This window comes from Electrona antarctica, assembly GCF_951216825.1.
Source record: "Electrona antarctica genome assembly, chromosome: 21".
NCBI lineage: Eukaryota > Metazoa > Chordata > Actinopteri > Myctophiformes > Myctophidae > Electrona > Electrona antarctica.
The window spans coordinates 35506606-35534510 of record NC_136802.1 but is presented as its reverse complement, the minus strand read 5'-3'; the positions used below and the strand labels follow the sequence as shown (position 1 = coordinate 35534510).

The 27905-nt window shown below is 43.2% G+C and overlaps 2 protein-coding genes across 2 annotated transcripts in view; both read left to right on the top strand.

The window, feature by feature from the left end:
• Positions 1-739: 739 nt before the first annotated feature.
• On the top strand, positions 740-14187 carry kif11 (kinesin family member 11). Its single transcript, XM_079490409.1, has 26 exons — positions 740-1046; positions 1811-1937; positions 2041-2138; positions 2431-2509; positions 2803-2988; positions 3237-3361; positions 3484-3574; positions 3684-3829; positions 4253-4349; positions 4711-4806; positions 5582-5670; positions 5921-6008; positions 7081-7154; positions 7275-7389; positions 8095-8166; positions 8537-8672; positions 9007-9179; positions 9353-9478; positions 10232-10387; positions 10653-10792; positions 11147-11307; positions 11853-11971; positions 12422-12641; positions 12922-13109; positions 13553-13642; positions 13980-14187. The coding sequence occupies exons 1-26, from the start codon at positions 973-975 to the stop codon at positions 14067-14069; spliced, it is 3156 nt and encodes a 1051-aa protein (XP_079346535.1). The 5' UTR covers positions 740-972; the 3' UTR covers positions 14070-14187.
• A 3511-nt stretch (positions 14188-17698) lies between these two features.
• Positions 17699-27905, top strand: part of LOC306914361 (calcium/calmodulin-dependent protein kinase type II delta 1 chain-like) — a gene marked incomplete at its 3' end in the record, with an annotated part of 96220 nt that continues 86013 nt past the window's right edge. Inside the window, exons 1-2 of the mRNA XM_079491356.1 lie at positions 17699-18212; positions 20850-20944. Coding sequence (XP_079347482.1) covers positions 18151-18212; positions 20850-20944 — 157 coding nt within the window. The 5' untranslated portion in view covers positions 17699-18150. The remainder of the gene's footprint in view (positions 18213-20849; positions 20945-27905) is intronic.

The window sequence follows — 27905 nt, the reverse complement described above, 5'->3', positions numbered from 1 at the left end:
TGGTTGACCTTTTTGATTACGTTGGTGGCCATTTTATCACCGGAAAGATTAGCCTCCAGGATGGAACCTAGGTAGGTAATTTCATCTTTACGTGTGATAACATTGTCACCCACTTTAACCAAGAAGCCATTTGCCTTGCTGAGATTACTATTAGAGCCAAAGATATATGGAATAGATAGATGTAGATTTAGAACTAGAAATAAGAGTATCTAAATATAGCACAATATCCAGAAGAATATTGTTGGAAGAATATAACAATAATAAATAATACAAATGTAGATGCAAATTATTAAATGTATGAACATTGAACAATATCACAATGAGCTGTCAGTCTGGAAATAAAAACGTCTGGGTTTCCGAGTTCCGAAGGCTGCCACTGGGAGCAGTAGGGAGGTTGGCCCGCCTCAGCCGTTACTACTACTACTTCTGAGTACAGCACGCACACACGCACACTTTTTCCACCACGCACAAACACACACGCACACACACGCACGCACACACACACACACACACACACACACACACACACACACACACACACACACACGCGCACACGCACACGCACACGCACACAAACACGCTGCTCCGCCCCACCCCTCCTCGCTGCTACGCCAATAGTCTACTACAAGGACACGTGATCCAATCTGTCGTGACGTAACGGCGCTTTCGGCTTCAGCCATTGGCTGACGTGGAATTTAAAGCGAGTTTTGAATTTTTCCATTTCTTCTCTCTAGCTCCTAGCAGGCGGCTAATACAAAACACACATCGCAACGGACGGGCGTTCTCAACGTTATTTTGTGTTTTAAGTTCGACGTTTGAACGATTTCGAGGACAAAGCTCGGCCGCAAACACACTTGGACCACTTTTATCCGTGTCTTTTACTGTCTTAATAGTCTGTCTTTTTTTTTTAACGTCGAGTTTTTACGTGGAAATTGAGTGTTTGTTTGTAGTGTGTTCCTGCTTGTAGCAAAGATGGCATCAAACACGAGCATGAAACGAGAGGACAAGCAGCAGGGGAAGAACGTTCAGGTTGTCGTCAGATGCAGGTATTTTAATTTCATGACTATGATAACGCTTGTGTTATTGTTTTGTTTACCCCACTGCTTTCTGTTGGGTGGGCGCGTTTTAACTACTGCAAACTAGTGGTGGTACTGGCATGTTGAACTTGAATCAATGTAGAAATACTGTTGCAAGTAACGGGCAGAAATGTAGTTTCGTTGAAGGCAATTTGTACTTCCACTTCCACTGTTGTGGTTTGTTTGAGGGCATGGTTGTGATTATTACGCCCTCCGGCTGGCCCAGGACGCGACCTTTTAAAATGTCCACTTTTTACTCTTTTCTGAATCTCAACATCGTATCCAAATTAAACTAAATTATTTATTTTACTACATCTGATCGTTTTTGGTCAGTCGTGCCGAATCTAACTTTCACATCGGTTACGAGCCCTACGTGTAAATTTCAGCACAGGCGTCGCAAAACAAAGCAGATTAACGGTTGTCTCAAACGGTCTGTATCTTTTTCTTTTCACCCCAGTGTGTTTGAACGGGACGGCTCACAATGCGCCGCGATGTATTGTGAGCTTGTAGATTTGATATTTTCAAGAAATGGCTAATGTTAGTTTTGTAGTAATCCAAATGTACAAAATTAATAGTAACTACAGCTGTGACTGTCAAATGAGGTGGAGTAAAAGTACAATATTTGGATCTGAGACGTATTGGTAATGCTCAAGTAAAGTACAAATGCCGAGTACAGTTTAAGTAAATGTGTATGTTGTGCCACTAACTTGAGTCACTTATCCTTGTGTTTTCAGGCCCTTCAGTGCATTGGAGAGCAAGGGCACCCACAGTGTAGTCATCTGTGATCCCAACAGAAGGGAGGTGACTGTGAAGGCTGTCAATGACAGGGCAGCAGCCAGGAAGGCCTACACCTTTGACATGGTGAGCAGGCATTTAAAAAAAGAGAAAAATACATGTACAACAACTGATTCCACATTTCAAATGTTTGTTCCATTACAACGTTAACCCCTCAATCGTCTCTTAGGTCTTTGGTCCCGCAGCAAAACAGATCGACGTCTACCGGAGCGTAGTGTGCCCCATTCTTGACGAGGTCATCATGGGCTACAACTGCACAGTCTTTGCGTAAGCAAGCGTTTGCTCTAAACTTGTGTTGGAGCCACTTGAGGATGTGTATGTAGTGGTGCAGCAGTAACCATCAGTTGCTGTTGCCTGCCTAGTCTAGGGTTAAGGGACTCTGAAGGACAAGGGAATTTAAAATGAATCGAATCAATTACAAACAAAATGAAGTGGTTAATCAGGCTAATTGGCTTTTCATGGCTCTGAATGGTTTGATTCCCATCCCACATATTTAACTAACTTCAAAATCGCACAGTATGTGATCCGTGGCTGATGTATATTTGTTGTCATTGGTCAGCTATGGACAGACTGGGACCGGCAAGACCTTCACCATGGAAGGCGAACGAAGCTCAGATCTGCAGGTCACTTGGGAGGATGTAAGTTTTTCACACAACAAGCAAAGTACCGCAGGGCATTGTTCGGGGCAGTTACAAGCTGCATAATGACGTGAACATGGTGATTATAAAAAAAAACGACAATTTTTCTTTTTGGGCTTAGGTTTGGTCGGCTTTCAGTTTTCCATTGATGTATACTAAATCAGTCAAGCAAATGCATGTGCACAGTGCAATCATGTTCATTTGGGTGCAGTTAAGTTAATATCTTCCAAATGTACACAGAACACATGGCCACATCGTACTAGTGTTCCACAACCTTGTGTGTTTGATTTCAGGACCCACTGGCTGGGATAATCCCCAGGACGCTGCATCAGCTCTTTGAAAAGCTGACGGAGAGTGGCTCAGAGTTCTCTGTCAAAGTGTCCCTCCTGGAGATCTATAACGAGGAGCTGTTTGACCTGCTGAGTCCTGGAGATGATGTTGGCGAAAAGCTCAACCTCTTCGATGACCCAGGCAAAAAGGTAACGGTCTCTGAAGTACTGTTTTACTTTGGCTATAGAGTGCTAAAGCTGGGTAGTTTGTGTGAAATTCTAGAAGTTCTCCGATCAGGTTTTTTTCCCCACGATCGACCATCGTGCGTAAGGGGACAATCGGATATTGCCAAAATGATTAAAGGGTCAACATCTTTGCAGCCATGTACATGCTGTCGGTAAACGATGGGTGATTATTATTATTTTTGTAAGTGACTAATTAGCTGTGTATTTGTCAGCGTGGCGTGGTCGTTAAAGGTCTGGAGGAGATCACAGTCCACAATAAGAATGAAGTGTATTCCATCCTTGAGCGAGGCTCTGCCAAGAGGAAGACTGCTGCCACACTCATGAATGCCTATTCCAGGTATTCAACAGAAATATATATATATGATATATATATATATACACACACTAGTTGTTACACACTAGTATTAACAATCCTCTTCAATTACCTTGTTTGTATTCATGGTAACATTTCTTTTCAAGTCGATCCCACTCGGTGTTCTCAATCACCATTATCATGAAGGAGATCACCATGGAAGGGGAAGAGTTGGTGAAGATTGGAAAGCTTAACCTGGTAAACTAACGCTACTAAAACTTGTACAAATGTTGTAAATGCCTTGTTGGCTCAGTGAGCCCTGCTGAGCTCCAGTGGACCACAACTCGACCTGTCCCCATGTCTTTAGGTTGATCTTGCGGGCAGTGAAAACATCGGCCGCTCGGGGGCACAGGACAAACGTGCCCGTGAAGCAGGCAACATAAACCAGTCTCTGCTGACGCTGGGCAGAGTGATCACCGCCTTGGTGGAGAAGAGACCTCACGTCCCTTATAGGTAAACTGTGGTTGTGTTGTACGGCAGTGGTTCTTTAGGTGGGCAGCAAAACTCAATTTTTAGCTTCACTCATTGTCTCCCGGTGTTTTTAGGATTGTTTTTTTGTACATTTATTTTACCTTCCTACCTATGACTGCTGCCTAGATATGTCCCAGATACATCGTACATTATATGTCGTACGTTAAGTAAAACTTGTGGGGATACTTCTCCCTTCTGCCCGTGACGATTCTGTGATCTCGTGAGACCAGCTGTTTAAAGTTAAATGGCCCAGAGTCTTGCGAGAGCTCTCACAGCATTTCACAACCTTTTTGTCTATTCCATATTTTATATTCGAATATTCCTTCAAATATGGAATATTCGTTTGCAGCACTAGTAAATGGTATTACCAAGGTCATCTCCTGACATGATCTTAATGTTCTACAGGGAGTCGAAGTTGACTAGGATCCTTCAAGACTCTCTAGGGGGACGGACCAAGACGTCGATCATCGCCACGGTGTCTCCATCTTCCTGCAACATGGAGGTGTGTTCATCAGAATTTATTTTTGTACACTATTTCCGGATTTGTGATTTGGTCAAAAAATACACTATAGCAAGTGGCAACGCATGTTTGACAAACGCATTGTCCGGCGCGACGGGTGATTTCAGTATGTCAGACCTGTTTTGTGTCAGATCTGCGTGTGCATCCCAACTTAATACTGATTATTAAAAACTCCTAAAACCTGACCTAAATCTTCAAATTCAAACATTAGTTTGCTATACATGTGAGCACATTATTTTATGAGACAGAGGTAGCAACTGGATTGAAAGGTTGATGCCTTAAAAATCCTTTTATGGGTTAGACTATGTTGACGTTGGTGCTGCGTTGTCTCTGTGCTGTGTAGGAGACATTGAGCACCTTGGAGTACGCCAGCAGAGCCAAGAACATCATGAATAAGCCGGAGATTAACCAGAAGATGACCAAGAAGACTCTCATAAAGGTACATGGAGAAACAAGTCATGTTAGGATTTTTGCCTTAGGTCAACTTTAGATTTTTCAACCAAGGTTCATGTTTTAGTTATTAGAGAAGGTAAAAGATGAGTCTTCATTTATTTTCGTTTGCTGCCTTTTATTTTAGCGGGGGCATTCAAACATTGGGCTAAATATGTATTTTTTTTTAATTTTCTTTTAGAGATTTATTTATTTACTATAGTCCTACTAGACCTCATACAATTACATCTGGCCATGAAAGATCACGGGATCTACTGAATGTGAAGGGAGAGTTGTCAAACTGACATATTGAGCCTATACGACACGCAGTATGGCATCCCCCCAGTACAATTTTAGTAAATCAACAAACAAAACAGGAAGTTAACATTTTTATAAATGTTTTTGTGTTCCATTTGAAGATCCAGATCCAGTCTGGGTTTTAATAAAAATGGCAAAATCAACTGTTGTAAAAAAAAGTTTTGGTGATCTATAATTGTCTTAAATTATCAACTTCTAATCACTGGAGCAATTTTGACTTCTTGTCCACATTGGAGTTACATCATGGCTAGGTAACAACACAACCCAAACTTCTACCAAAGTTGTCTTACCTTTAAAACTATACACTGTAGTAGACTGTACAGATGTGACACGTTAGCTTCACCATCAGTTCTTGAGAATGGCAGTCTGTTGACAAGAAAACACCCTGGTCTGAAATAATGTAATGTTCCAACAAAGCTGAATGTCAGTCATCTTATATGTGGACTCCTTTCTCACCCCCACTCAAGGAATACACAGAGGAAATTGAGCGCTTGAAGCGTGACCTGGCTGCCGCTCGAGACAAGAATGGGGTGTACTTGTCCGCTGAGAACTTCAGGTATGGCACCGGGGAATACAAAATGTGATGCCTACACTGAATTGGACCCTAGTCATGAGCTTTTGTTTAATGTTAGTTGGTCTTTATGCCTATCCAAACGTGTGAAAAATATTTAATGCAACTTCTGCACTTTTCACCATTCCTGAAATGTGAGCTTTTATGATTACTTTGTAGATCAATTTGGCCCCAACACCCCCCATTTCTCTTTGAAAAAATATTTGTACTATTTAATACTGCTCTTGTGTTACAGCCACATGACGGCGCAGATCACCAACCAGGACGAGACTATAACTGGCTATTTGGAAAAGATCTCTGCTGCAGAGGAGGAGCTGAAGAAGGTATGTTAGTTTTACACCAAGTTGATTAACTAGTAATCATAACAGAACATATAATTACTTGCGCAAGTACTGTAATCAGCTGGCATTTGTATGTGTATATTCAAACTTTTATACACACCAGACTTTGTCTGATCTCAAAGTCAATAATTTGAGGGGCACGGTGGCACAGTTGGTAGTGCTGTCACCTCACAGCTAGAAGGTCCTGGGTTCGATTCCCGCTCGGGGCGCTGTGGGTGCTGGCGGCGTGTTTCCTCCTCCGCGTCATCAGTGCCATACCCGAGGCGGGGTTGGCGAAAGGGCCTTTCTGTGCGGAGTTTGCATGTTCTCCCCGTGTCCCCTAGGGTAGGTACCCTCACAAAAACATGCAGTAATCCTGGTCTCTAAACAAACTGCCTCCCCCTGGCCAGCCGGGGCGCCTGATGGAGGGGAAAGGAACTGGTTGGAATAACGTGTTCCTTCCAAGCTCTACGTCCAACCAGGGAAACTCCCCCCTGTCACGTGTAAAGGAGCAACTTGGACACTCGGGCAGGAAGGAAGCATGAGTTCAAGTCAGTTGGTCTCCCCATGTCCCCAATATATGGGGACTAGGTTGGCGGAGGGTGTGTAGAGCAGGGGTTCTCAACCCGTGGGTTGCGACCCCTCGGGGGGTCGCCAAATTATATTAAAAAAAAAGGGTTTTTAATTTTATTTTCACGATTTTTCAAAAGTAGCAGACCTACAAGCTCGTAGCGTGCCACTCGGTGGCGCGCTATGAGCCATTGCCAAAGCATTTTCGTGGGTCCCCGGCCAAAAACGTTGAGAACCCCTGGTGTAGAGAGCCCAGGATCACATTAGATAATTGGCACAGGGGTGAAAAAATGGGTTATAAAATTAAAGAAAAGAAAAAAAAAAGTCAATTTGATGACCGGGTCATTGGTCAATAAGAGTCTAGTCTCCAACTCTTTGTTTGGTGTGTAATTTGGACAGAAAATCTATATTGATCTACTCTGTTTCTCATTGAATTGCCCAGACCATGAACTTTCTCCTTGTGTCAATGATATAGCCACTCATTGGGTCTATTTCCTCTCCCCAGGTGATGGAGCTCTTCACCGACAGCCAGAGCCAACTGGAGCAGTGCACTGTCCAGCTGGAAGAGAAAGACCACAGGTTCATTAGAACTATTTACTATACACATTGTTTGTGCACCACCTTAGTTCAAAAAGGAGCTGACCAGAGTGGTGGTGGGAGGGATGCAGTACTTGAAAGTAACACGTTTTCTGTTTACAGGCTAGATGAGACCACACAGGCCCTCATGGAAACCGCACAACATCTAACAGAGGAGCAGTTCATCTGCTCTGACCTGACCTCCACCCAGGAGAAGCTGTATAGCACTGCTGACCAGGTGTGGATTAAAACAAAATAATATATTGTTGCTGTTGGGCAGAACCCCATGTTTTTTTTGCGTACACTTGCTGTGTAAGCCTGTCTTCTGCTATAGTACAAAATATGTAGCCTCTTGTTTCAGAGTGCACATTTTCACTACTGTGACGTGTTGTCAGTGCTAAAAAGCCAGATGCAGTTCATGTAAAAGTTAGCCTTCTGTGCGCCTCACATGGAGAAAAGACTGTTGCCACACTGGCCCGGGTGTGCAGTCAATGACAAAGTAGATGTTAGCGGTCACTGAAGTCAATGTAGTCATTATTGCTGTAGATATTGCAGCCTAACCTGACTCTGCAGCAGTGAGTTCCTCCTCCTGCTTCCCAGCTGGTCTCTCGGGCAGAGACGATGCACTCTGATCAAATGGTGATCGGAGCGATATGCGGCCGCTAGAGGTGGGATCAGCGGGAGACTGGTGACGTATTGTAGCTGTGCCACAGCGCAAATGCAACCTAACGGGACTACAACTCGAAATTATGATGGAAATTTTTATCCTGCTGCTTTGGGTTCATAGTTTCTGCTTGAGAGAGACCAGATGCAGTCAGGAGGGAACTTGTGAACTCAATACTGCCGCAATCTGGCGGAGTCGGGTTAATTGCAGCCTGCCCTGTGAGGAAGCTGAACTAGTCTCATCACTACCTTAATCTGATGGGTTGTGTCTTATCTCCAGCTGCTGAATACAGCCCACATCAGCACCAGCCATGTGTCTGGTCTCCATGACAAGCTGGACAGGAAGAACAAGGTGCTATTCAATTCTTTGCTTTCACACGTTCTGTTACTTCATATCGTTGCTGTAGGACGGAACCTTCAATCTCCACATTTATTATATATTTTGTAAAATAATGGCTACACACGTGGCAAAAAAATAGCCAGTATCGTATATTAGCGTTGGGCTTGGATAATTTAGGTTTCTCTGCGTTTTATAAATCAAATAAAAGTAAACAAGCTTGTGATTAAGAACTACATTGGAAAATGGGTTTCTTGTCCCTTTCCAGAACACACAAGGTGACTGACGATATGCATGTTCTGTGGATGGAACGTCAAGCATGCATTTAAGAAAGTTGGGTTGCTAAGGTATGGCAGTCCAGTAACGGTCTGCTTTTAAACTCCAGGTGGACCAACAGAACACTAGTGTCCACCAGAGTTTCAGCCAGAGGATGGACCGTGTGCTCGGTGACATGGAGGGCAGTGTCTGCCAGCAGGCCTCCAAGCACCGCAGCACGCTGGCCAGCTACACCTCTTCCATGGGTGAGTTTAGAGTACTTTTTACACCACCGCTTTAATGTTTTGCAATATTATAGCAATGCTCCCTTTGTTAAAAGTAAAAGGCCGAAAACAATGTCATGTACTTGAGTAAAAGTATTGGCATCCAAGTGTACTAAAAGTACTCATTGTTCAGAATATCCAAGGCCTGTGATTTCTTCACTTGGTTAGCACTATGTAGATGGAAGGAACACATCATCATTGTACATGCTGTAATTTAGGAAACTGCTATCCCCCACTGACTCACAAATCGCACTTTAGGACTTGGCCAGTCGTGAGGTTTTATTTATCTTTAATCCAATCCATCATCCCTCCATAGGCGCGGTGCTGTCGTTCAACGAGGAGGCGATGCGCAGCGCTGTGGCCACCATGGAGTCCTTCATGGGAGGAGTCACAGGGCTGGTGGCCCAGGGTGTGGCTGGTTTCCAGGACAAACTCCACCAGCAGGAGGCGCTGTGCCTGCAGAACAGAGACGGCCTGCTGGAGCTGCAGGTGAGGACCTTGGCCAGTGTCTCCATTAATCACGATATTTTGACGGAAAAGGCAGCGCTACAAGCTCACAAACGCGTCGTGATGCGTTTGTGACCATGTAGATGGTCTAGTGTAAAATGTGTGGAGTCATTTCTTGGAAGTTGGTCTTCATATCTGCCGTGTGTGTGTATTAGGAGGAGTTCAAGCAGGACCTGCAGGAGGCTCTTGCGGTCTCCCTTCTTCCCAGTGTCGCAGCCATCAGAACGCTAAATGAAGCCATGAGGAAGACCGTGGAAGACCACAGAGCCCAAGCTGACAAGGTCCTTATGATGCCATTACATTTACCAATATGTCATTGTGTGGTTCTCAAACTTCATGTCAAGCACTCCCAAATTGAAGAATGTATTTGGCTATAGATTTTTTTTTCTTTTAGGGACCACCATACAGGATTGGTCTTAACAATTCTGATGCCCAGAACGTGTCCACATTTTATCAAATAAAACCACGGGGTGCGTGTGGGGACGTCTTAAGGTCTTTTTTTTTAATCAATAAAATGGGAACGCTAAATAAAAAAAATTTCAGGGGGTAAACTGCAGCCACTTGCTCCCGACCTGTTGAGCTTGCGCGAGCTCACAATTTACTTTATGGCCCGACAAAACCCCTATTTTCTTTGAATCTACGCTGCTTCTGTGCAGATTGATTCAAACACCTATTCTAGACTCATTTCTGACTATCATGCACCACCTTACAATGTTAACGTGTCTAAAGAGTTCACTTACTGGCTTGTTGTAGTAATGGAAGATTTAGCTTCATGGGTTTTTTTGGGTAAAGGGAAGGCGGCCGTTGTCAGAATAAAATCTCATCTGCTTGGCACTGTAGCGCCTTTATTATGAAGTTTCGGCAGCGCCATAATAGTTACGTTAAAGTAGTCGTTTTTGAGAACGTTCAACTGGTCCATCGCATTTTAATCTGCCATAAAACGGCTAAATCATTTGGCTGACCATTATTTACTAAATGCACAGTGATTACTGCACTCACTTGATGTCTGGCTTCACTCCCTGTCATCCAATCAGGTGGATGCAATGAAGGAGGTCAATATGTTTCTGACCAGTCATGTTCAGGCACTGGCTGAGCTGAGGACATCCTCCCTGGATGCTCTCTGTTCATTGGAGGCCGAACATGACAGTCTGTCTCGACGGATCCAACAAGAGTCAGAAACCCAACAGCAGGTATGCCACACATTTTTAAGCCTTAACTCTATTTCTATGAATGCCTTTTTGAGCCTTTTTTAATCTAAAGGTGTCCAACACTGGTCCACAGCCAAGTTAAATCGGGCATTACTCAAACCCCAACCCCTAAACTTAACCTCTACATAACTCCAAACTGAATATTTTCCTATTTGTAAGCCTAACCGATATGCAAGTTATGGGACTCGTTATCAGGAAAGAAATTGGTATCTATTTGTAAATGAAGCCCTTGTTCTGCTCCCAACAGGAGATGAATCAAATGATCCAGTGTCTCCAAAGCCAGCTCAGCCTGATGGCCATTAACAACAAGACCCGCTTTGGTGGTCTGGCTACAGCCAGCAGAGCTCTGCAGGCGCCTGTGCAAAACATGAAGGCACTTATTTCAACGTGAGTAGACCACCACCTTCACTACCAACCATACAATCACACTACACGGGGTTGCCACGGTCATGAAATTCCCGGAAATATATTGAAATGAGAAACCTTTTCCAGTCTATTTCCTTTTTCAAAAGATCTATTACAGCAATTTCATTTAGTTTGAATATTTCCATAAATTAATTAAAAAAACCTCAAGGCAGATCTAAAAGCTCACAATGCTTCGTTTGTGAGCCTGTTGATGCCATTTTCACTCTTTTGTCCCGGGAAGACTTCTTGAGTCTTCTCTTGTCTTGAGCTATAAACATTTGGCAACCACTGGATCCATGCTTATCAATCCAAACGCAATCGACCCTCTCTGTCCAGATGTTGCAGTGAAGCGGAGAAGCGCGTAGCGGTCCAGGCAGACCTCCTGTCCTCCACCGTCCCCTCCCTGGCCGCTGCTATCCGCCACACTGCCCAGGAGTCTGACGAGGCCCTGGAGGAGAGTACAGGCTACTGCTCGCTCCTACACCGCTCCCTCACTGGTAGGACCTCTGACTGGTGTGCTCATCGTAACCATTTATAGTATTTATACCGCAGGCCGATACAAAATAAACTCCTAAATCCCGCATAAGCTTTCTGGAAATAACTAAATGTATGTTTCTATATATCTGCCGGGTGAAAACCTCATGTTCTGTTATAGATTCAGTAAAGTAGCTGACTACAAGTTCAAACGGTTTTGATGCTTCGCTTGTCTGGCGCTCTAGTATGATCAAGTAGGGCAGGGCTATTCTAAATTGTTCAGGGGGCCACATTGGCAGAAACCTTTGAGATGAGTTGCCAATTTCATCCTGAAAGGGGAGAGACTTATCAGCTTCAATTTAAGTCATTTTCCCTAGAGTTATCTGATTGGATAAAATTTGTATCCTGACCTAAACTGACCTAGACCTTTCTCTTTAAAGTGCTAGAGAGATGGTAGACTCACTATAGCAATGAATAGAGCTATATGACGCATAACAAAAGGACGGAATGGCATCATGTTTACTTCATTCTAGCGTTTGTTCACTGTTGTTCCTGTGCACCCCAACAGGCCTCGGAGAACGCAACGGCAGTCACTGCTCCAGAGCTCAGGAGAGGGTCCAAAACCAAGCCCAAGAACAGATGGCCCTCCTTGGGCAGAACTCTGCTGCCAATCTGGCACTGCAAGAGGTAAAATGACAAAGCAGATGAGACTGTCATGTGGTTTGGCCCTGCGACACGTCGTCTGTAGCCCGTAATGATCTCTTGATCACAGGTTGACATGCAAGTCGGGGGAATCGGAACATCTTTAATATCGTTCAATACAGAGTACCCTTCCAGTACCAGTGTATAAATGAAACTAGGACAGTGGTTCTCAAGGTGGGGTTTCCAAATGGACCCTTGCAGGTCTAACCCGGAGTGTACAACGCAACGCAATGGACCCTTACCATTTCACTCCCAGACTTCTGGGTCCTTGAAATTAGGTTTGATAACCACTGATCTACGGGGGGAAATGGTCTCCTGCCCTTTGAATTCTCAAAGCTTACCTTTCCATAAAAGCAAAACCTCAATTTCTTCTTCAACTGGTTCTGGTTGACTATATGTAGACTGATGCCTGAACATTTGTATCGTTTCTTTCAGGGTGTGGAGAGCCACTCCAACGCATTGCTCCCAGACACCAGGGCCCAGCTGACAGGGCAGCAGGAGAAGGTGACCCAGACGGTGCGTTCACTCCAGACTCAGGTCTCCCTGGACCAGGCTGTGCTGGACCAGCAGCACTCTGACCTCCAGAGCCACATGGAGAGCGCCCAAGAGCTGCTCCACCACTTCCAACAGGAGCTGAGACAGGACGTCCCTACTGGTAAGAACCAACAGACATATTGACAAGCCCACATTGCAGGTTTGACTATAGTATTCAATATTTATATTAACCGTACATTGCTATGTTTCAAAATGGCAAATGTACATGCTCTCAGCACAAAGTGATATCCTTGTACTGTATCTGCTTATTTTTTTGTATGGCAAGACGCTAAAATCTAAAATGACATGGATGCTTTCCCTGTTTTAATGGGGCAAAAATAAATGTCACAACGTGATGGCCCTTTAATGACGGATCCCCCAAAACGTCTGTTCTCCTACAGGTATGACTCCTCAGCGAAGGGAGTTTGAGTACCCCAGGGAGCTTGTCAAGTCTCGCAGGCGCTCTGAACTCCTGGAGAGCCTGCGTCTCCAACAGGAGGAACTGCAGGCCACCATTGAACTGCAGGCCACCACTGACGCACTGGAGGTAGAACGAGAGCTGGAGGCTGAACAACACCGAGTAGAGCAGGTAAACTCTTCAACCCATTAAGACCTGTGGCCAACTGACTGCCCTACGAAGCCAAAATGCAGTAACGTCCTTTTTGGACACGCAGGCTAATTTGACCTCCCTGGTAGTTAATGTTTGTTATGTCAGTGGTCGTGTTTTTGGCTAAGGACCCCATCTCAAAATATCATCTTCCAGTGTCTCTGTGAGCTTATAGATCGCCCTACAATTACTTCCAACAATTGGCAGTTAACAGGTTTTTCATTTGTCATTTTTATATCTACCACGATAGTTTTCAGTAACTTCAAATTCCATTTTAGCCATGTTGGACTCACTGAAAACATCTGTGGTTCTGTTGACTGATGGGGGGGAGGGGGCTAAGTTAAAAAAAGTGTTTGTGTGTATTTATGAACTGTGTGTATATAGAACTGGCGTTCTAAATTCTAATGATCAACTGTGGTGTCTAGGATTTGCTTGAGGTTGAGGCGGCCTCCGTCTCGTTCGAGAACGACGAGAACTTGGTCTGCAGCAACGACAACCACGGACCCTTCTTCAAGGTGGGTAGCACCAACCGTGAAGGTTATTCTGTGCACTGGTTGTGAGCTTGTAGGGCCATTTTAAATATTCAAAATTGTTTTGCAAAATGATAAAAGGCAAAGAGGTTTAGGGATAAGGGTTTTAGCGGTGACGAATGGAGCCAGAAGTGTACAAATGGAACCAAACCTTGTACATGTTTTGTGGGGGTCCTTGAAATTGAAGTTTGAGAAACTACCATCAAAAGTTATCTTTAGAGGTTGTGGGTATTTGTTAATGTTATCCTGATTAACCTCAGGATGATTACATTCAAAGCTGAATTTATAGCTTCATTTCAGTAATCGCCCCTTTTCCTTTCAGGCTTCCCAGCAACGGAAGAAGAGGAGAGTCCCTGCTAAGACTGAAACTCAAACGCCCAAGTCCAAATTGCCTCTCCGTAATCAGAATTAAAGCATTTGTCTTTTTTCATGTTTCATGTTCCGTGTTAACTGTTTTAATGCATTATTTTAATTTCTTGCGTTTTAATGTTTTTTGTTTGATTAAAATAATAAAACTTTTTCATACATTGCCTTTTTTGTAGCTTATTTGAGCTCAAATCACAATCAAACCAGATTCTCAGCCTGTTCTGTTGATCCCTTGGTCTTTACCAAACTCTTGTCCACAAATCATACTTGTACACGACACAAACATGTAGTCCTGACATCCTGCTTCTGCAATAATGTCACATCGGGTGGAAAACCTTGCACAGATCCTGCTCAGAAAATTGAAATGTCATGGAAAGTTTATAATTCAAAATGTGAAACTTTCATGTATCTAGATTCATTGCACAATTCTCTTTGGTAGTCAGGCCAGTTGACTAGCACAATAATACCAAGTTTTGCCACTGGGCAGGTGGCAAGTGCTGCTTGATCATACTACAGTGTCAAAAGTCATTCAAGCTCAAAATGTGGCACAACACTGAGCTTGTAGATCTGCCCCTTAGAGTATATTCTGCCCACTTTAGCTATATGCTTTGAATCTGCAAGTTTGGGACATATGAGCCTTCCACCTAATAGGCAGAAACGGGTAATTCACTGTTTGCATGTGCTTGAGCTTGTTTTTCCTGTATAGTTGAAGTGCTTTGGGGTTTTTATATATATATTTTCAAGATCTCTTTGAAAATGGTCAATACCTACACTGAGTCACATTAAATGTCCAATCTACAAGATCCCATTCACGTTGGGAGCTTGTAGATCGGCTATTTTCGAATGACCAATGTGTTCATAGGCCTGGCTGCGTACGAGCGAGGCCTGATGCTGCCCCCATGTGGCGACAATGGTTTCATGTACCCAAAAGGGAAACGCAGCCCCAACCATTTCATTTGTTAAAAGCTATATGAAAGGCTTGAAGCTTTGATTTATTAGGCAGTTCACACACCACCATATAATCTATTTAGGACAAGGTTATCAAATCAAACTTTAATCTAAGTGGTTCTCAAACATTCATGTCAAGGATCCCCCAAATTTATATTTAGGCTATTTGACAGCATTACCCCCATCTGACAAGATGGGGGTAAAAGGGCCCCTCACAAAGGGAGATTGAAACATAATCAGAATTATTAACATTATTTTCCACAGTTATCAAAACCTATACCTTAATTACCTTTATATGTCTATGTGCACACCAGCCATTTTGGAAAGAACTCTTCCTACTTCCAGGCCCCTTCCCTACTTCCTTCATAGGTGTTACGGAATGATTAAAGGGGCATTCCACTCATTTTCAACATTTTACTATGTCATTAATATACCTTAGAGCTGTTGTGTGGAAATAATAAAAAAGTCACCCCATTCTGTGTTTCCTAGAACTGGAGGTCTGAAAAAAAAAATTACAGTTCTGGGAAACACAGAATGGGGGGGACCTTTTATTATTTCCACACAACTAAGGTATATTAATGACATAGTAAAATGTTGAAAATGGGTGGTTTTCCCCTTTAAGTACAAAGGTGTTGACATCAAAATACACTTTCAGTACCAAGAGAAAAAGTATTGAAATGTGTTTGAAGTTGCATGTCAAACTTAGCAGATGAAAATAGCAGATGTGAAAAGCTCACCGTGTACAATGTCTTTGTCAACTTGTAGATCTACCATTTTAGAATAGTAGTATGAATAGTAGAATAAAGTACAAGATATGGGATTCATTGGTTAATGTATGTTTTGCAATAGTAGTCTAAATGTACAAAGTAGTGTGTAATTAAAGTTTTCAAATCATTGCAGTAGTGTAAAAACGTACTAAATATTCCTCTTTGAGGTGTAGTAGAGTAGAAGTACGAAGTATCGAAACATACTTGAGTAAAGTTAAAGTATCTCAAAAGTGTACAGTGCTAGTGCAGTGGTTCTCAAAGTGGGGTCTGGTCATATTGTCTCTTTAATGGCGTTCAATGTTTGTGTTGGCACCGTTTGTTTTACTTCACCATATCAACATGAGTTAGACTAATATATCAGCGCCCCTCACTTCACACGGGTGTGATTGTTTCTCTTCAGCTCTCCAGGTTCAACCAAGATCAAAACCAACACCAGGTAAACAATATAAAAATCACACCCGTGTGAACTGAGTGGTGTAAGGTCTTATATAGCCTGATCTGCTCTGATCTGACGTAATGTCTGACGTAATTAAATCACACCCGGGTGAACTGGGTGACCGTAGCAACCATGCTCATTTTTTGGTACGAACAGACAGACAGACAGTAAACTAACAAAGCCAGTCGTAGGAGTGGTTTACACCACTCAAAAACAAACATTATACATTATAGCCTAAAAGGTTTTCTTCTGATCAAAGTAACTTTTCTTAAAAAAAAAAAGTAAAACATAAAATTCAGTTGATTCTGTTGTCTCTGTACAGATGTCAAGTTGGTGGGAGGAACCAGTCAGTGTAGTGGCACACTGTGGAAGGGACACAATGGAGAGTGGCCTAAGGTTCAGGATAAGTATAAGACATCTAAGATGGAGGAAGCACATGGTTACGTGTCGACAGCTGGATTGTGGCTCTGCTGCTTATGGGAAAGTCCTTGGGTACTGGACGGACACCTATGTGGAGGTGATTTTTTTTAAATTCTTTATTTACCCAGGGAAGTAGCTGAGCACAGATGCTCATTTTCAGCAACGCCCTGCACATAGAAACACACACACACACACACACACACACACACACACACACACACACACACACACACACACACACACACACACACACACACACACACACACACACACACACACACACACACACACACACACACACACACACACACACACACTAAAACCTGGGAGCTGACCAGTACAACCACAGTCTTATACTGTTGGCCACTAAGCAGCTCCAGGGGGAGCAGTTCAGTGCCTTGCTCAAGGGAACTTCAGCGGTGTTGGGTGAGTGATGACAATCACTTCCTATCTATCTATCTATCTATCTATCTATCTATCTAACTCTCTCTCTCTTCCTCAACCCCCCCTCCTCTCTCTCTACAGAGTCTGTGAGGTTGGTGAATGGGACTGGTTCGTGTTCAGGCAGAGTGGAGGTGAAGTCTAATCAGTCGTGGGTCTCAGTGTGTGAAGGTGACTTTGACCAGCAGGATGCATGTATTGTCAAACTCAATATAGTATAGTAGTATAGTATTGTTTGTCAATAGTATTGACGTTTATTTATTTATTATTTTTTGTCCAAACTGTATAGGCTAGTAGCCTACAGTTTGTTGATCTATGAATCAATCACAGAAACCTTGACCTTGACACACATGCATGATGCACCATCAATTAAATTATTCCTCTGGAGCCCTGCAGGTCCTTTGAAAGGGTCCTGCGGGCTCTTTATAGGACAGACCCTTTAAGAGTCCATTACTCCATTTGGTTCCATTTGTACTCTCTCAAAGTTAAATGAACTCTGAATTGTACAGTGTCGAGAAAAACAAATCATATCACACTCATACTGCACGTGGGGGTCGTTGGGCGTCCTTGAAATTACTGTAGACCTATATAAAAAAGTTGATAAAATAACGGAGCTCTGTTAGCGTCGTTACTCGTAACCTGCCGCTAGGGGTCACTGTTGTGCAGGTCATATTCCAACCAGGAAGCGCTCGATAGTGGAAACAAAGTATCGCACCCAAACCAAGTGATTTCCACACACACACACACACACACGCACGCTGGCACACTCACTCACTCACAAACACATAACATACAGCAGCAGGTCGCGACGTCCCTGACAAGCCGTCAACTCCAGCAGCAAGAGAAGGGTTTTCTTCTTCTGTACGTGGTGGGGAGTGTCCTGTCCGAGACGGAGAGAGAGCCCTTACTACGGGAACAAACGAGCAGTCACCGACCGCATTTATGAACAATCAGCTGTGATTATTGATCTTTGGCTCTGCTTTTCTTTACCCCCCCCTCTGCGGCGACAAGTGCCACTTTGAGGGACAGGATCTGCGTGTTGGAGTCAGTCTGGAGAGTAAACAGCTAAAAGGTTTTTTGTTCCAGTCAGACTCTCCTCTGTCACCTTCATCAGCATGGCTACTACTACCTGTACCAGGTTCACCGATGAATACCAGCTGTACGAGGAGCTGGGCAAGTAAGTGTTCAATGTGGGAGTCAATCATTGCCAATGGACTTATTCGTATTGTTAGGGACTAATTACCGTGAGGTTGTGTGTATTATTTTCATTTTTCAAAACAACCCAAACCGCGGGAACCTTTTTTCCCCCACTTAAAATTTCATATGAGGAAAATCTTAGCAGCTGAGATGCTTTGCCATGCAAACCCCTTGTGCTTGTAGGCTAAGCTTGGATATCTGCTATTTTCACTAGCTACTTTAGACAATTTCTTGTCATTTTGTTTTGATTTTTCTTTATTGATTTATTTTTTAAATTATCATTTTTCACCCTGGTGTTTTCATCTGGATGGGTGACATTCATGACCGCACCTTTCTTTCGGTTTCAACAGATCATGGATTTGTACTGTAGCCTATGTTAAATAAAAAATCACACCAGTGTGAAGTGAGGGGCGCTAATATATTAAAGTCTAACTCTCGTTGATTAGGTGACGATGTAATAGTGATGTAAAAACAAACGGTGACAAAACATTACAATATATCTTTAGTGTTAATGGCATTTAATGTTTGTGTTAGGGACAAGATGACATTGAACTAAAAACAAACATTAAACCTGCAGCAGAAAGCAGCATGGCGTGCTCTTACATTTGACTTAATGTGTAGCTCTGGTCCATAGCGCTACTACTTAATGTGGAACATTGTAGCATAGAGAGGAATATTCGAGTTGTTTTGCAACCCTTTCCACTCTGACTGGAGCCAACCTTAGGGAGGATAGTTGACATTCCTGTGTGTGTGTGTGTGTGTGTGTGTGTGTGTGTGTGTGTGTGTGTGTGTGTGTGTGTGTGTGTGTGTGTGAGAGATTATACATTAGGAATGATGGTCTTCTAGAATCTAGATCAGTGGTCACTGGTTCCCAAACTTTTTATCTCAAGACCCCAGAACAGAAATAGATGTTTGCCTATATAGGACCCAAAGCAGTTAAAATAGCAGATCTACAATCACAATGTGCTTTGATTGATTGAAATATGTATTAACAGTTTGCAGAATTACAGTACATTTCAAGCACAAACTCAATACAAAGGCTGTTAACTGTGAGTGGACGACCCAATTAAGCATTACACTTGTTTACAAGAGGGTCCACCATGTTAAATTCATCGAAACATTTAGAGACGTACAAATAGACACTTCTATATAGCCAAAGAACAGAACAGGAATTCATCATAATGGAGGTAAAAAGGGAAAAGAGCGGTGCGAGCTTGTAGATCTGCTAGTTTCACTAGGCTACTTCTGTGATTTGATTGGCTGAGCAAAGTACATATCGCTTGTTCCCAGACATAAGCATCAAGAGGGTTTTTAGACAGCTGGTTGATGGAAATGACACTCACGCGCGGCTTCAACTTGCAGCGTCGGAGAAGAGTTTCAGTTTTTTTGCAAGTTGAAGCCTTTCCATCCACCAGCTTTCTAAAAACCTGGGAGAGAGACCTGAACTAGGGGCTTTCTTGACGCTTATGTCTTGATGTACACATTGAGGATGAAAGTGAGGGCAGAAAAGTGAATACGCCAAATGTGATTGGCCGGAATTACATTTGTGTTGATTTGATTGGCTGAGCACGGAATGTAATGTATGATAAGAGCACCCCTCGCTTCACATAAGTGTGAAAAAAACAGCTTTTCTCCCCAAACATCTCAAGATTTGCCATTGACAATGAAAGGGGAATTCAGGTCAAATGTCCGCTAAATATGACGTAAATTAAACATCAAAACATTAAACGCCATTTGACATTGAAAATGTAAATATGTAAACGAGCAAATCAGCTAACCAATCACAGGCAACAGGTTGAGGCCAGTATGAGATGATTCATGATGATGTACGATGATAAGAGCGCACCTCACTTCACACGTGTGTGATTTTTAATAATGGGTTGAATCTAGAATTGCAATACCCTCCATTGACATTTGACAGCCCATTGAACCAAATAGAAATTTCCGATCTTCTTGTATTAAATGACGTTAAACTCACCAACATTGCAGCTCTAGGGAAAGCTTGAATTATCCTCTTTCAATCTGCAAAGCGTTTGTTTCATAAAAGTCCATCGTCGACATGATATGATCTTTCTTTCTAGCTACTTTCTGCTAAGAACTTCCCTGCTGTGATCATGTGTTGGAGTCTGGAAGCGCTCGTCGGAATATACTGAACGGCCCTGCGCACCACCTGTTTCGAATTTGAACATAATGCACAAATTAATTGTGTTTCTGTCGTTGAACATTGGAACATTATGAATAGAAATTGTATTTGTTTTGCTTTTTATTTTATCATTTAACCCATTTTGGGCGGGAACCCCTTTTGGTGTTTTAAACATTGTTATAATTTAGCTATTGAAAAATAGCACATCTACAAGCTCATAGCGCGCCACCGAGTGGCGCGCTACGAGCTTGTAGGTCTGCTATTTTTGAAAAATCGTAAAAATGCGGCACAAATCTTTGAATAGGTATATATTCTTTCAGAGCGAACGTTGTTTTTAATTTCGACGTCGGGTCTAAACGGGGTTAATAGCCAATCTCCAGCTTGGAGATTGGCTATTTATTTCCACTATTCTTCCACTATGTGTTCAACATGGAACTGAGTATGCATCATCTCAAACAAGTACTTGTCCCACAGGGGTGCGTTCTCAGTGGTGAAGCGCTGCATGAAAATCTCCACCAGCCATGAGTACGCCGCCAAAGTCATCAACACCAAGAAACTGTCTGCCAGGGGTGAGTGTCTGTGTACTGTATGTGTGGATGATGCTTGTTCATGACGAGCTTGTTCTGGTTAAATCTCTGCTCTTACATGGTTCTCTGCTAAATGTGCTGAGGAACTAATGTATAGCAAAGCCTGAATGTCAATATAAAATTTAATATTCACACTTTACATTTCTTATTAATAAATAATAAATAAATGTTCTCAAGCTATCATTGGTCTCAAACTATGGTTGTCATGTCTTAAGCTGTCGTCAGACTGGGATGAACTTGTTTGCTGTACTATATAGCCTATTGATTGAGTGAGTTCCCCAAAACAAATTCCCCTCGGAAACCTGTGGCGTCAACTCGATTTGGAATTCTATGTCGGAGCAAAAATAACATGGTTTCGTCCACCTGGATATGGATATTAGTAGGTGATCTCTGGAGTAGGGAAGCTGTGCTGTTGAATCAAATCACGGTCTCTGTCTCTGTCTCTGTCTGTCTCTGTCTCTGTCTCTGTCTCTGTCTCTGTCTCTGTCTCTGTCTCTGTCTCTGTCTCTGTCTCTGTCTCTGTCTATCTGTCTATCTCTCTCTCTCTCTCTCTCTCTCTCTCTCTCTCTCTCTCTCTCTCTCTCTCTCTCTTCCTCTTTATCTTTCAAAAAGAAAACAACTCGAGTTTTCAAGAGTTCCTAAAATCATGTTTGCGGCTTGACAGTCCTGTATTCCAGAAATGATTGTCATATCTACGCCCACCCAAAAACGGTTGGGGGGAAAAAATGTCAACGTGTTACTTTGAACTCTTGAGAGTGGGTATACATTTCTCTATTCGGGGGTTAAATTTACAATCAGGATTTTGCTATGTGGTTAGGTACATGTTTGAGTTTGATAAGGAGACCTCCGTGTGAGATCTGAAAAGAATTGTGCATGTTTGCGAAGGCTTGCAAGTTCCCGGAGGAACCACGCATACTCTGTTGCAGCTGTGGGAGATAAGATAACACAGCATTGTGGGGGAATTTGTTGACCACAGCAAGCAGGAGGAATAGCGGTCCCTTTTTTTCCCTTCTTCGTTCAAGTCATCTCCACACCAACTTCCCACGTAATTTTTTTGTGGTGGAAAGTAACTAGGTACATGTACTCAAGTACAATTTTGAGGTATTTGTACTTTACTTAAGTATTTCCAATAATACTTCTACTCCACTACATCTCAGAGGCAAATGTTGTACTTTTGCTCCACTACAGTTATTTGACAACTTTAGTTACTTTGTAGATTGATTATTATTACAAAGCATACATTAACCACTTCAGCCCTATATAAATTTCTGCCATTTGAAAATAGACTTATCTACAAGCTCACAATGTATCGCGATGCGACATATTGTGAACTGCTATTTTCAAAAGATTTGTATAGGCTACATTTTATTTGAAAACTTGTGAAATGGGACATTCTACATAATGAGTACTTTCTACTTTTTGGTACTTTAAGTACATTTTCATACCAATACTTTTGTACTCAAGTCAATTTTGAATTCCGGACTTTTCTACATTGCAGTATTGATACTTTTACTTAAGTAAAGATTGTGAATACCTTTTCCACCACTGGTCACTATGTACTTTTGTCTTCACTTTGCAATTGTACCCCCCCCTAACCCTTCCCGGTCAGAGCAATTTGAGTGCACACTGCTCCAGTCTCTCAAACTTTCGCTATCTCATAACCTTTACCTTTGTACAGTGAGTGAATGTGACGTTAACCTGAGGGGAACTTGATGACTCATTTTCCCATATCACCACTTGCCAAATAAACCCTTTGATGTTGGCCTTCGTGACAGGATATATAGGCTTTATTTTCTTTTGTTTTTTTTGTAATTTTTAAACTGCTCCCAAAAAGATCCAACTTTGGATGCAACTTTACTCGGTTATCTAGTTTGTCGCTGTCCGACCTTCCTATATAGCCCGTGTTATTAAAGTTAAATAAAATCGGCGAAAGTGGCTGTTTTCAAGATGTTTTGGCCATTATCTCCGGAACGGAAAGTCCAATCTGCTCGGTTCATAGCTTGTTGGATGCATGACTTTGAGGACATGTTCGGGGGGGGGGGCTCTAGCAACTCCCGGGGTCCTAGGCGGTCACGTAGTTCGCATATACGGCGGGCTGGCACTGTGGTTGCTTGCAACTACATGCAACCATAATCCAATGGCAGTTTCCCCCCCAAAGACCCCCACTTTGAGAACCCCTAGTGGTTCACAACTCGTGCTGCCTCAAGCTCATAAGTACGATATGGGTATCACCACTTGGGGTGAGCGGTAGAAAGCGGTAGAAATTATGTCTCTGGCCTGGGCCGTGGCTCAGCGGTCCAGGCACCTTGTCTGGTAATCCAGTCTGGCAGTGTGCCGCGGGTTCGATTCCCGATCCCGACAGCCTTTACTGTATGTCACTCCCCCATCTCTCTCCCCATTTCCTGTCAGCCTACTGTCTGTCCCTCTATAAAAAATATAAAATAAAGGCGGAAGCCGAAAAAAAGAAATGATGTCTCTGACGCAGGGTTGAATTCCGGGTATAGGAAATAAAAGGTACCATATTTTTCTCTATACAAAATGTGATATTGATGTGTCCTTCCCCCGTTTTCTGTCCCAGAGCCCTGTAAGTGCTGTAACGGAGAACCGAGAGACGCTTTCTGTTCACTCTTTTCATCTATTCTCTCCATGGTCATTATTATCTCTCTGTGGAAGGCAGCCGTGTGGGGAGGTGGCCTCCCGCTGTCAGATTGTGGGTGGGTGGGAGAATGACGCACACACACGCACGCACACACACACACACACACACACACGTACACACACACACACACACACACACACACGTGTACACACACGTGTACACCCCCCATAGAGAGAGCGTACTGTATATAAACACAATGCTCGATTGCACATTGCAGCCTCCCATAGTAAAATTAACTCCTAGAGTGTACGAATGGAACAAAAATGGACCAATAATGTATCGCTTAAGATATTGTTATTGTGCGGGGTGGTTTTCCTGAAGATGCAAGGATAAAAGCTGAACACTCAACTGCTGTAGTCTGAATATTGACTCCACCTCTCCCCCCCTAGCAGCCACTCACATATTCAGCCTCCTCCTAACACCCTAGCACTCACCACTTCTTCAGACTCCACCTCACCTCTTAGCACTCACCTCTTCAGACTCCACCTCACCCCCTAGCACTCACCTCTTCAGACTCCACCTCACCCCCTAGCAGCTAGCACTCACCTCTTCAGACTCCACCTCACCCCCTGGCACTCACCTCTTCAGACTCTACCTCACCCCCTAGCACTCACCTCTTCAGACTCCACCTCACCCCCTAGCACTCACCTCTTCTTCAGACTCTACCTCACCTCTTAGCACTCACCTCTTCAGACTCCACCTCACCCCCTAGCACTCACCTCTTCAGACTCCACCTCACCCCCTAGCACTCACCTCTTCAGACTCCACCTCACCCCCTAGCACTCACCTCTTCAGACTCCACCTCACCCCCTAGCACTCACCTTTCTCACCCTAGCATTCTTACTGATCTTTCAATGCCCCCCAATAATGCCGAGTTCTATGTTAAGTGCACCTAAGTAAGTAATTGATGAAATAATATTGATGACTGTAAATGTCATCATGTGACGAATTGAATGGTATCGGAAATGGCATGGACTGGCATGCTCGCAGATAAGAAAGAGAGAGGGGAGAGGGGGGGGGGGGGGGAGGGAGAGAGAGAATTTCATTGGGAGATAACTCTCCTCCTGTCTGGAGAAAATGAAAGTGAGAGGAGCGGTCTGGAATGAGATTATCCCCCCCCCCCCCCCCCCCCCCCGCCCCACCACGCTCGCTTCTTAGTAGCGGACGCACAAACAGCTAACATACTGAGGAGCAGGAAGGAGAGTGATGAGAGAGAGAGAGGGAGGGAGGGATGGAGGGAGAGATAGAGAAGATGTTTATAGAAGGGGAGGCCATGATTGATGCCAGATTCCGATTGGTTTGGCTGAATGAATCACTTGGCTGGGCTGGATTCCACCCGCATTACCCCGAGGCAGAGGACGTGAAAACGAAAGGTGTGGGTGTGTGTAGTTGGAGAATAACAGTTTTATGGTCGCAAATAGATTTTTACAGATATGTTTACAGTCACATACAGGGCACTCTTATCATTTTTTCATTTGCGTCCTCACTTTTTTCACTTTTCCTGTGTTTACGCAATCTTTGCGTTTTACACAAACACTCAAAGCTGACCATTCATTGTCAATAGAGCGTCACAGTCCCGGCCCTGACGAGAGGCCCTGGAAGATAATTCCCCATTAATTTTTCCCATAGACGTTTCAAAAAGTATTTATTTAAAGACCTTTTAAGCCTCGGACAAAGCCAACTCTTGTTGTGACAAATCATGACTATAAACACAATGTTTTGGGCCGATCAAATAATTAGAAGAAAAATAGGGCAGGGTACATTTTTTCTTGTTGGTTTTTCTTCTTGCTAATTATTTGATCACATTGAAAACATTGTGTTTATTGTCATGATTTGTCACAACAAGAGTTGGCTTTGTCCGAGGCTTAAAAGGTCTTTAAATAAATAGTTTTTAAAACATCTATGCGACAAATGAATAGGGAATTCTCTTCTGGGCCTCTCGTCGTTATGAAAGGGGGCGGGACTGTGACGCTCTATGGCAGGGTTCCCCAATAGGCGGGCCATTTGCGGCCCGCGGAGCGCCCCCTTGTAGCCCCTGGAAGATTATTTTTTTTTTTTAAAGATATAAATGGCATTAAATGGGGGTCAGTAGCCTATGGATGTCATTTTCAGGGTCTTGCCCTGAAAATGAATTTTCAGGGCAAGACCTCGACCTTGCGCGTGCGGACTCGGCCCCCAGCCTGGTACCCCAGTTAAAATATGGCCCTTGAGGAAATTGAATTGGGGAACCCTGGTCTATGGCATCCAATATATCAAAGCTGGCCATCCATTGTCAATGGCTTTCAATGTTTGTGTTTACACAAACCCTCAAAGCTGGACATACTGTCTGTAGGAGGGGCTAGCGCCCATATTCAGGTTGGGCTACCTTCTTAGGAGACCGGAAGCAGGTTGGAGTCTATTATTTATTTATTATTTTCAACGGAAGAGTGAACGTGAACACAGCTTCTGAAGGATTTTTTTTTTGCCCCATGAGCACTGAACTAAATATTGGACCTGGTCGTCACAAGCACTTACCCATTGTTGCAGCCAAGGCTGCTCGCTCGCTAGCAATGTGACGATGAATCCTAAATGAGACTCATATTGGAGAGGGGTTATGCACCAATGTACCTTGGTGCCACACCGGATTCAATGGTTTTGCGATGAATTGCCCCTCTCACATGTAAAGTAAAAGCGGTGGAATAAAACATCTCTATTAGGGATGTCAATTATCGATTTAATTCATTCATTGATAAATTATTTAGCTTTAGCCTTTAGCTATCGATTAACTGGTTAGTTGATAAGCTGTGTTTTAAAAAAAAATATCTGTGAATCTTAATTTCCCTCAATGTCTAACATAAAAATCTACATTTTGCTGATATAGCGTTTCGGGTTCTGTGTCATTTCCATCCACCAGCTGTTTAAAAACCTGGAAGAGACACCTGGAGGACACGTTTTGTGCAGCTTAGGTGTGCTCACAACATGTAGTCCAGGAAGGAAGTGAGACCAGTGTCTATGACATCACTGGCGCTTTGAAATACCGGTACTAAAATATCTAAAAACACGTATTACACACACAAACTCACACACAAAAGTGTCTCTCAAACTTTACATTAACCCATTTTGACCTGAGATCAGATTCTAAAAATGTCTTCTAAATACTGACAGTATTTCTCACTCGTCCTTTTGATTTTTCAAAAATAGCAGATCTACAAGCTCGTAGCGCGCCACTCGGTGGCGCGCTATGAGCTTGTAGATCTGCTATTTTTCAATAGCTAAAGCATAACATAATGCTAACACCAAAAGGGGTTCCCGCCCCAAAAAATGGGTTAAAATAAAATCTGGTTGCAAAAAAAAAGGGGTGATTAATCGATTTAACTATTAACCCTTAGACAGATTACTACTGGAAAACACGTGGAGTTTTGCATTAGTCTTTTCTGCCCTGTACGTGATTTTCCGTAGTTCTCTTTTTTTATTAATACCAATATATTAATTCGGTCCGCACCTCTGTATAGACTATTGAGCATAAATATCAACTACATTTCCCAGAATTCCCGTGTCACGTGACACACGTGTATGCTTTCCTATTGGAAACTGACGCCCAGCCCCCAGTGAACAGGGGGGTTGGTTGACTCCTCCGAGGTGGGCACTGGAGGAAGAGTTTTTCAGCCAGGTTTGCAGTCGCCGCAAAAAAAACAATCTGAAAAATGATCCATCCGTGTCCAGAGGCATTCTCCAGTCCCAGACCGTTGGCCGGGCTGCAACATCCACCCTCGCGGATTACACGTGTGCAATGTTTTTTCTTCTCCCCACCGGAGTTACCACCAAGGCTGATGCCTTCGCTAAAAGGTAATTTTATTGTATTCGAAAATGCCCTAATATGACATGTCTAGTAAGACGATCCCTATATTTGGCCCGAGCCGACCTAGTGCTGATATCAGATAGATGTGGTAGAACCATATATGGATAGATCTAACTGGTTTAGTCATCGTGACAGGCATAGTCGGAGAATATATAACAAGGGTCGGTACTATAGGTGATCGACGTAGCTAACAAAAACATCTGATCAAATGAATGTATTGTACTGTGTCTTTGTGGGCCGAATCGTGGCATCGTGGCATACAAATAGATGTTTGTATAATTAGTATCACGATAAAATAATATGGCGACGTTAGAATGACACCACCAATGAGTGATCGCGGCTAATGTAGCTGCCCAGCGTATATCCAGCACCATCGCGTCACCACATTCCACTGGCTGTTGGCTAGTAGTAGTTGCTAACAAACGCTGCACAAATGGTACTGGCTA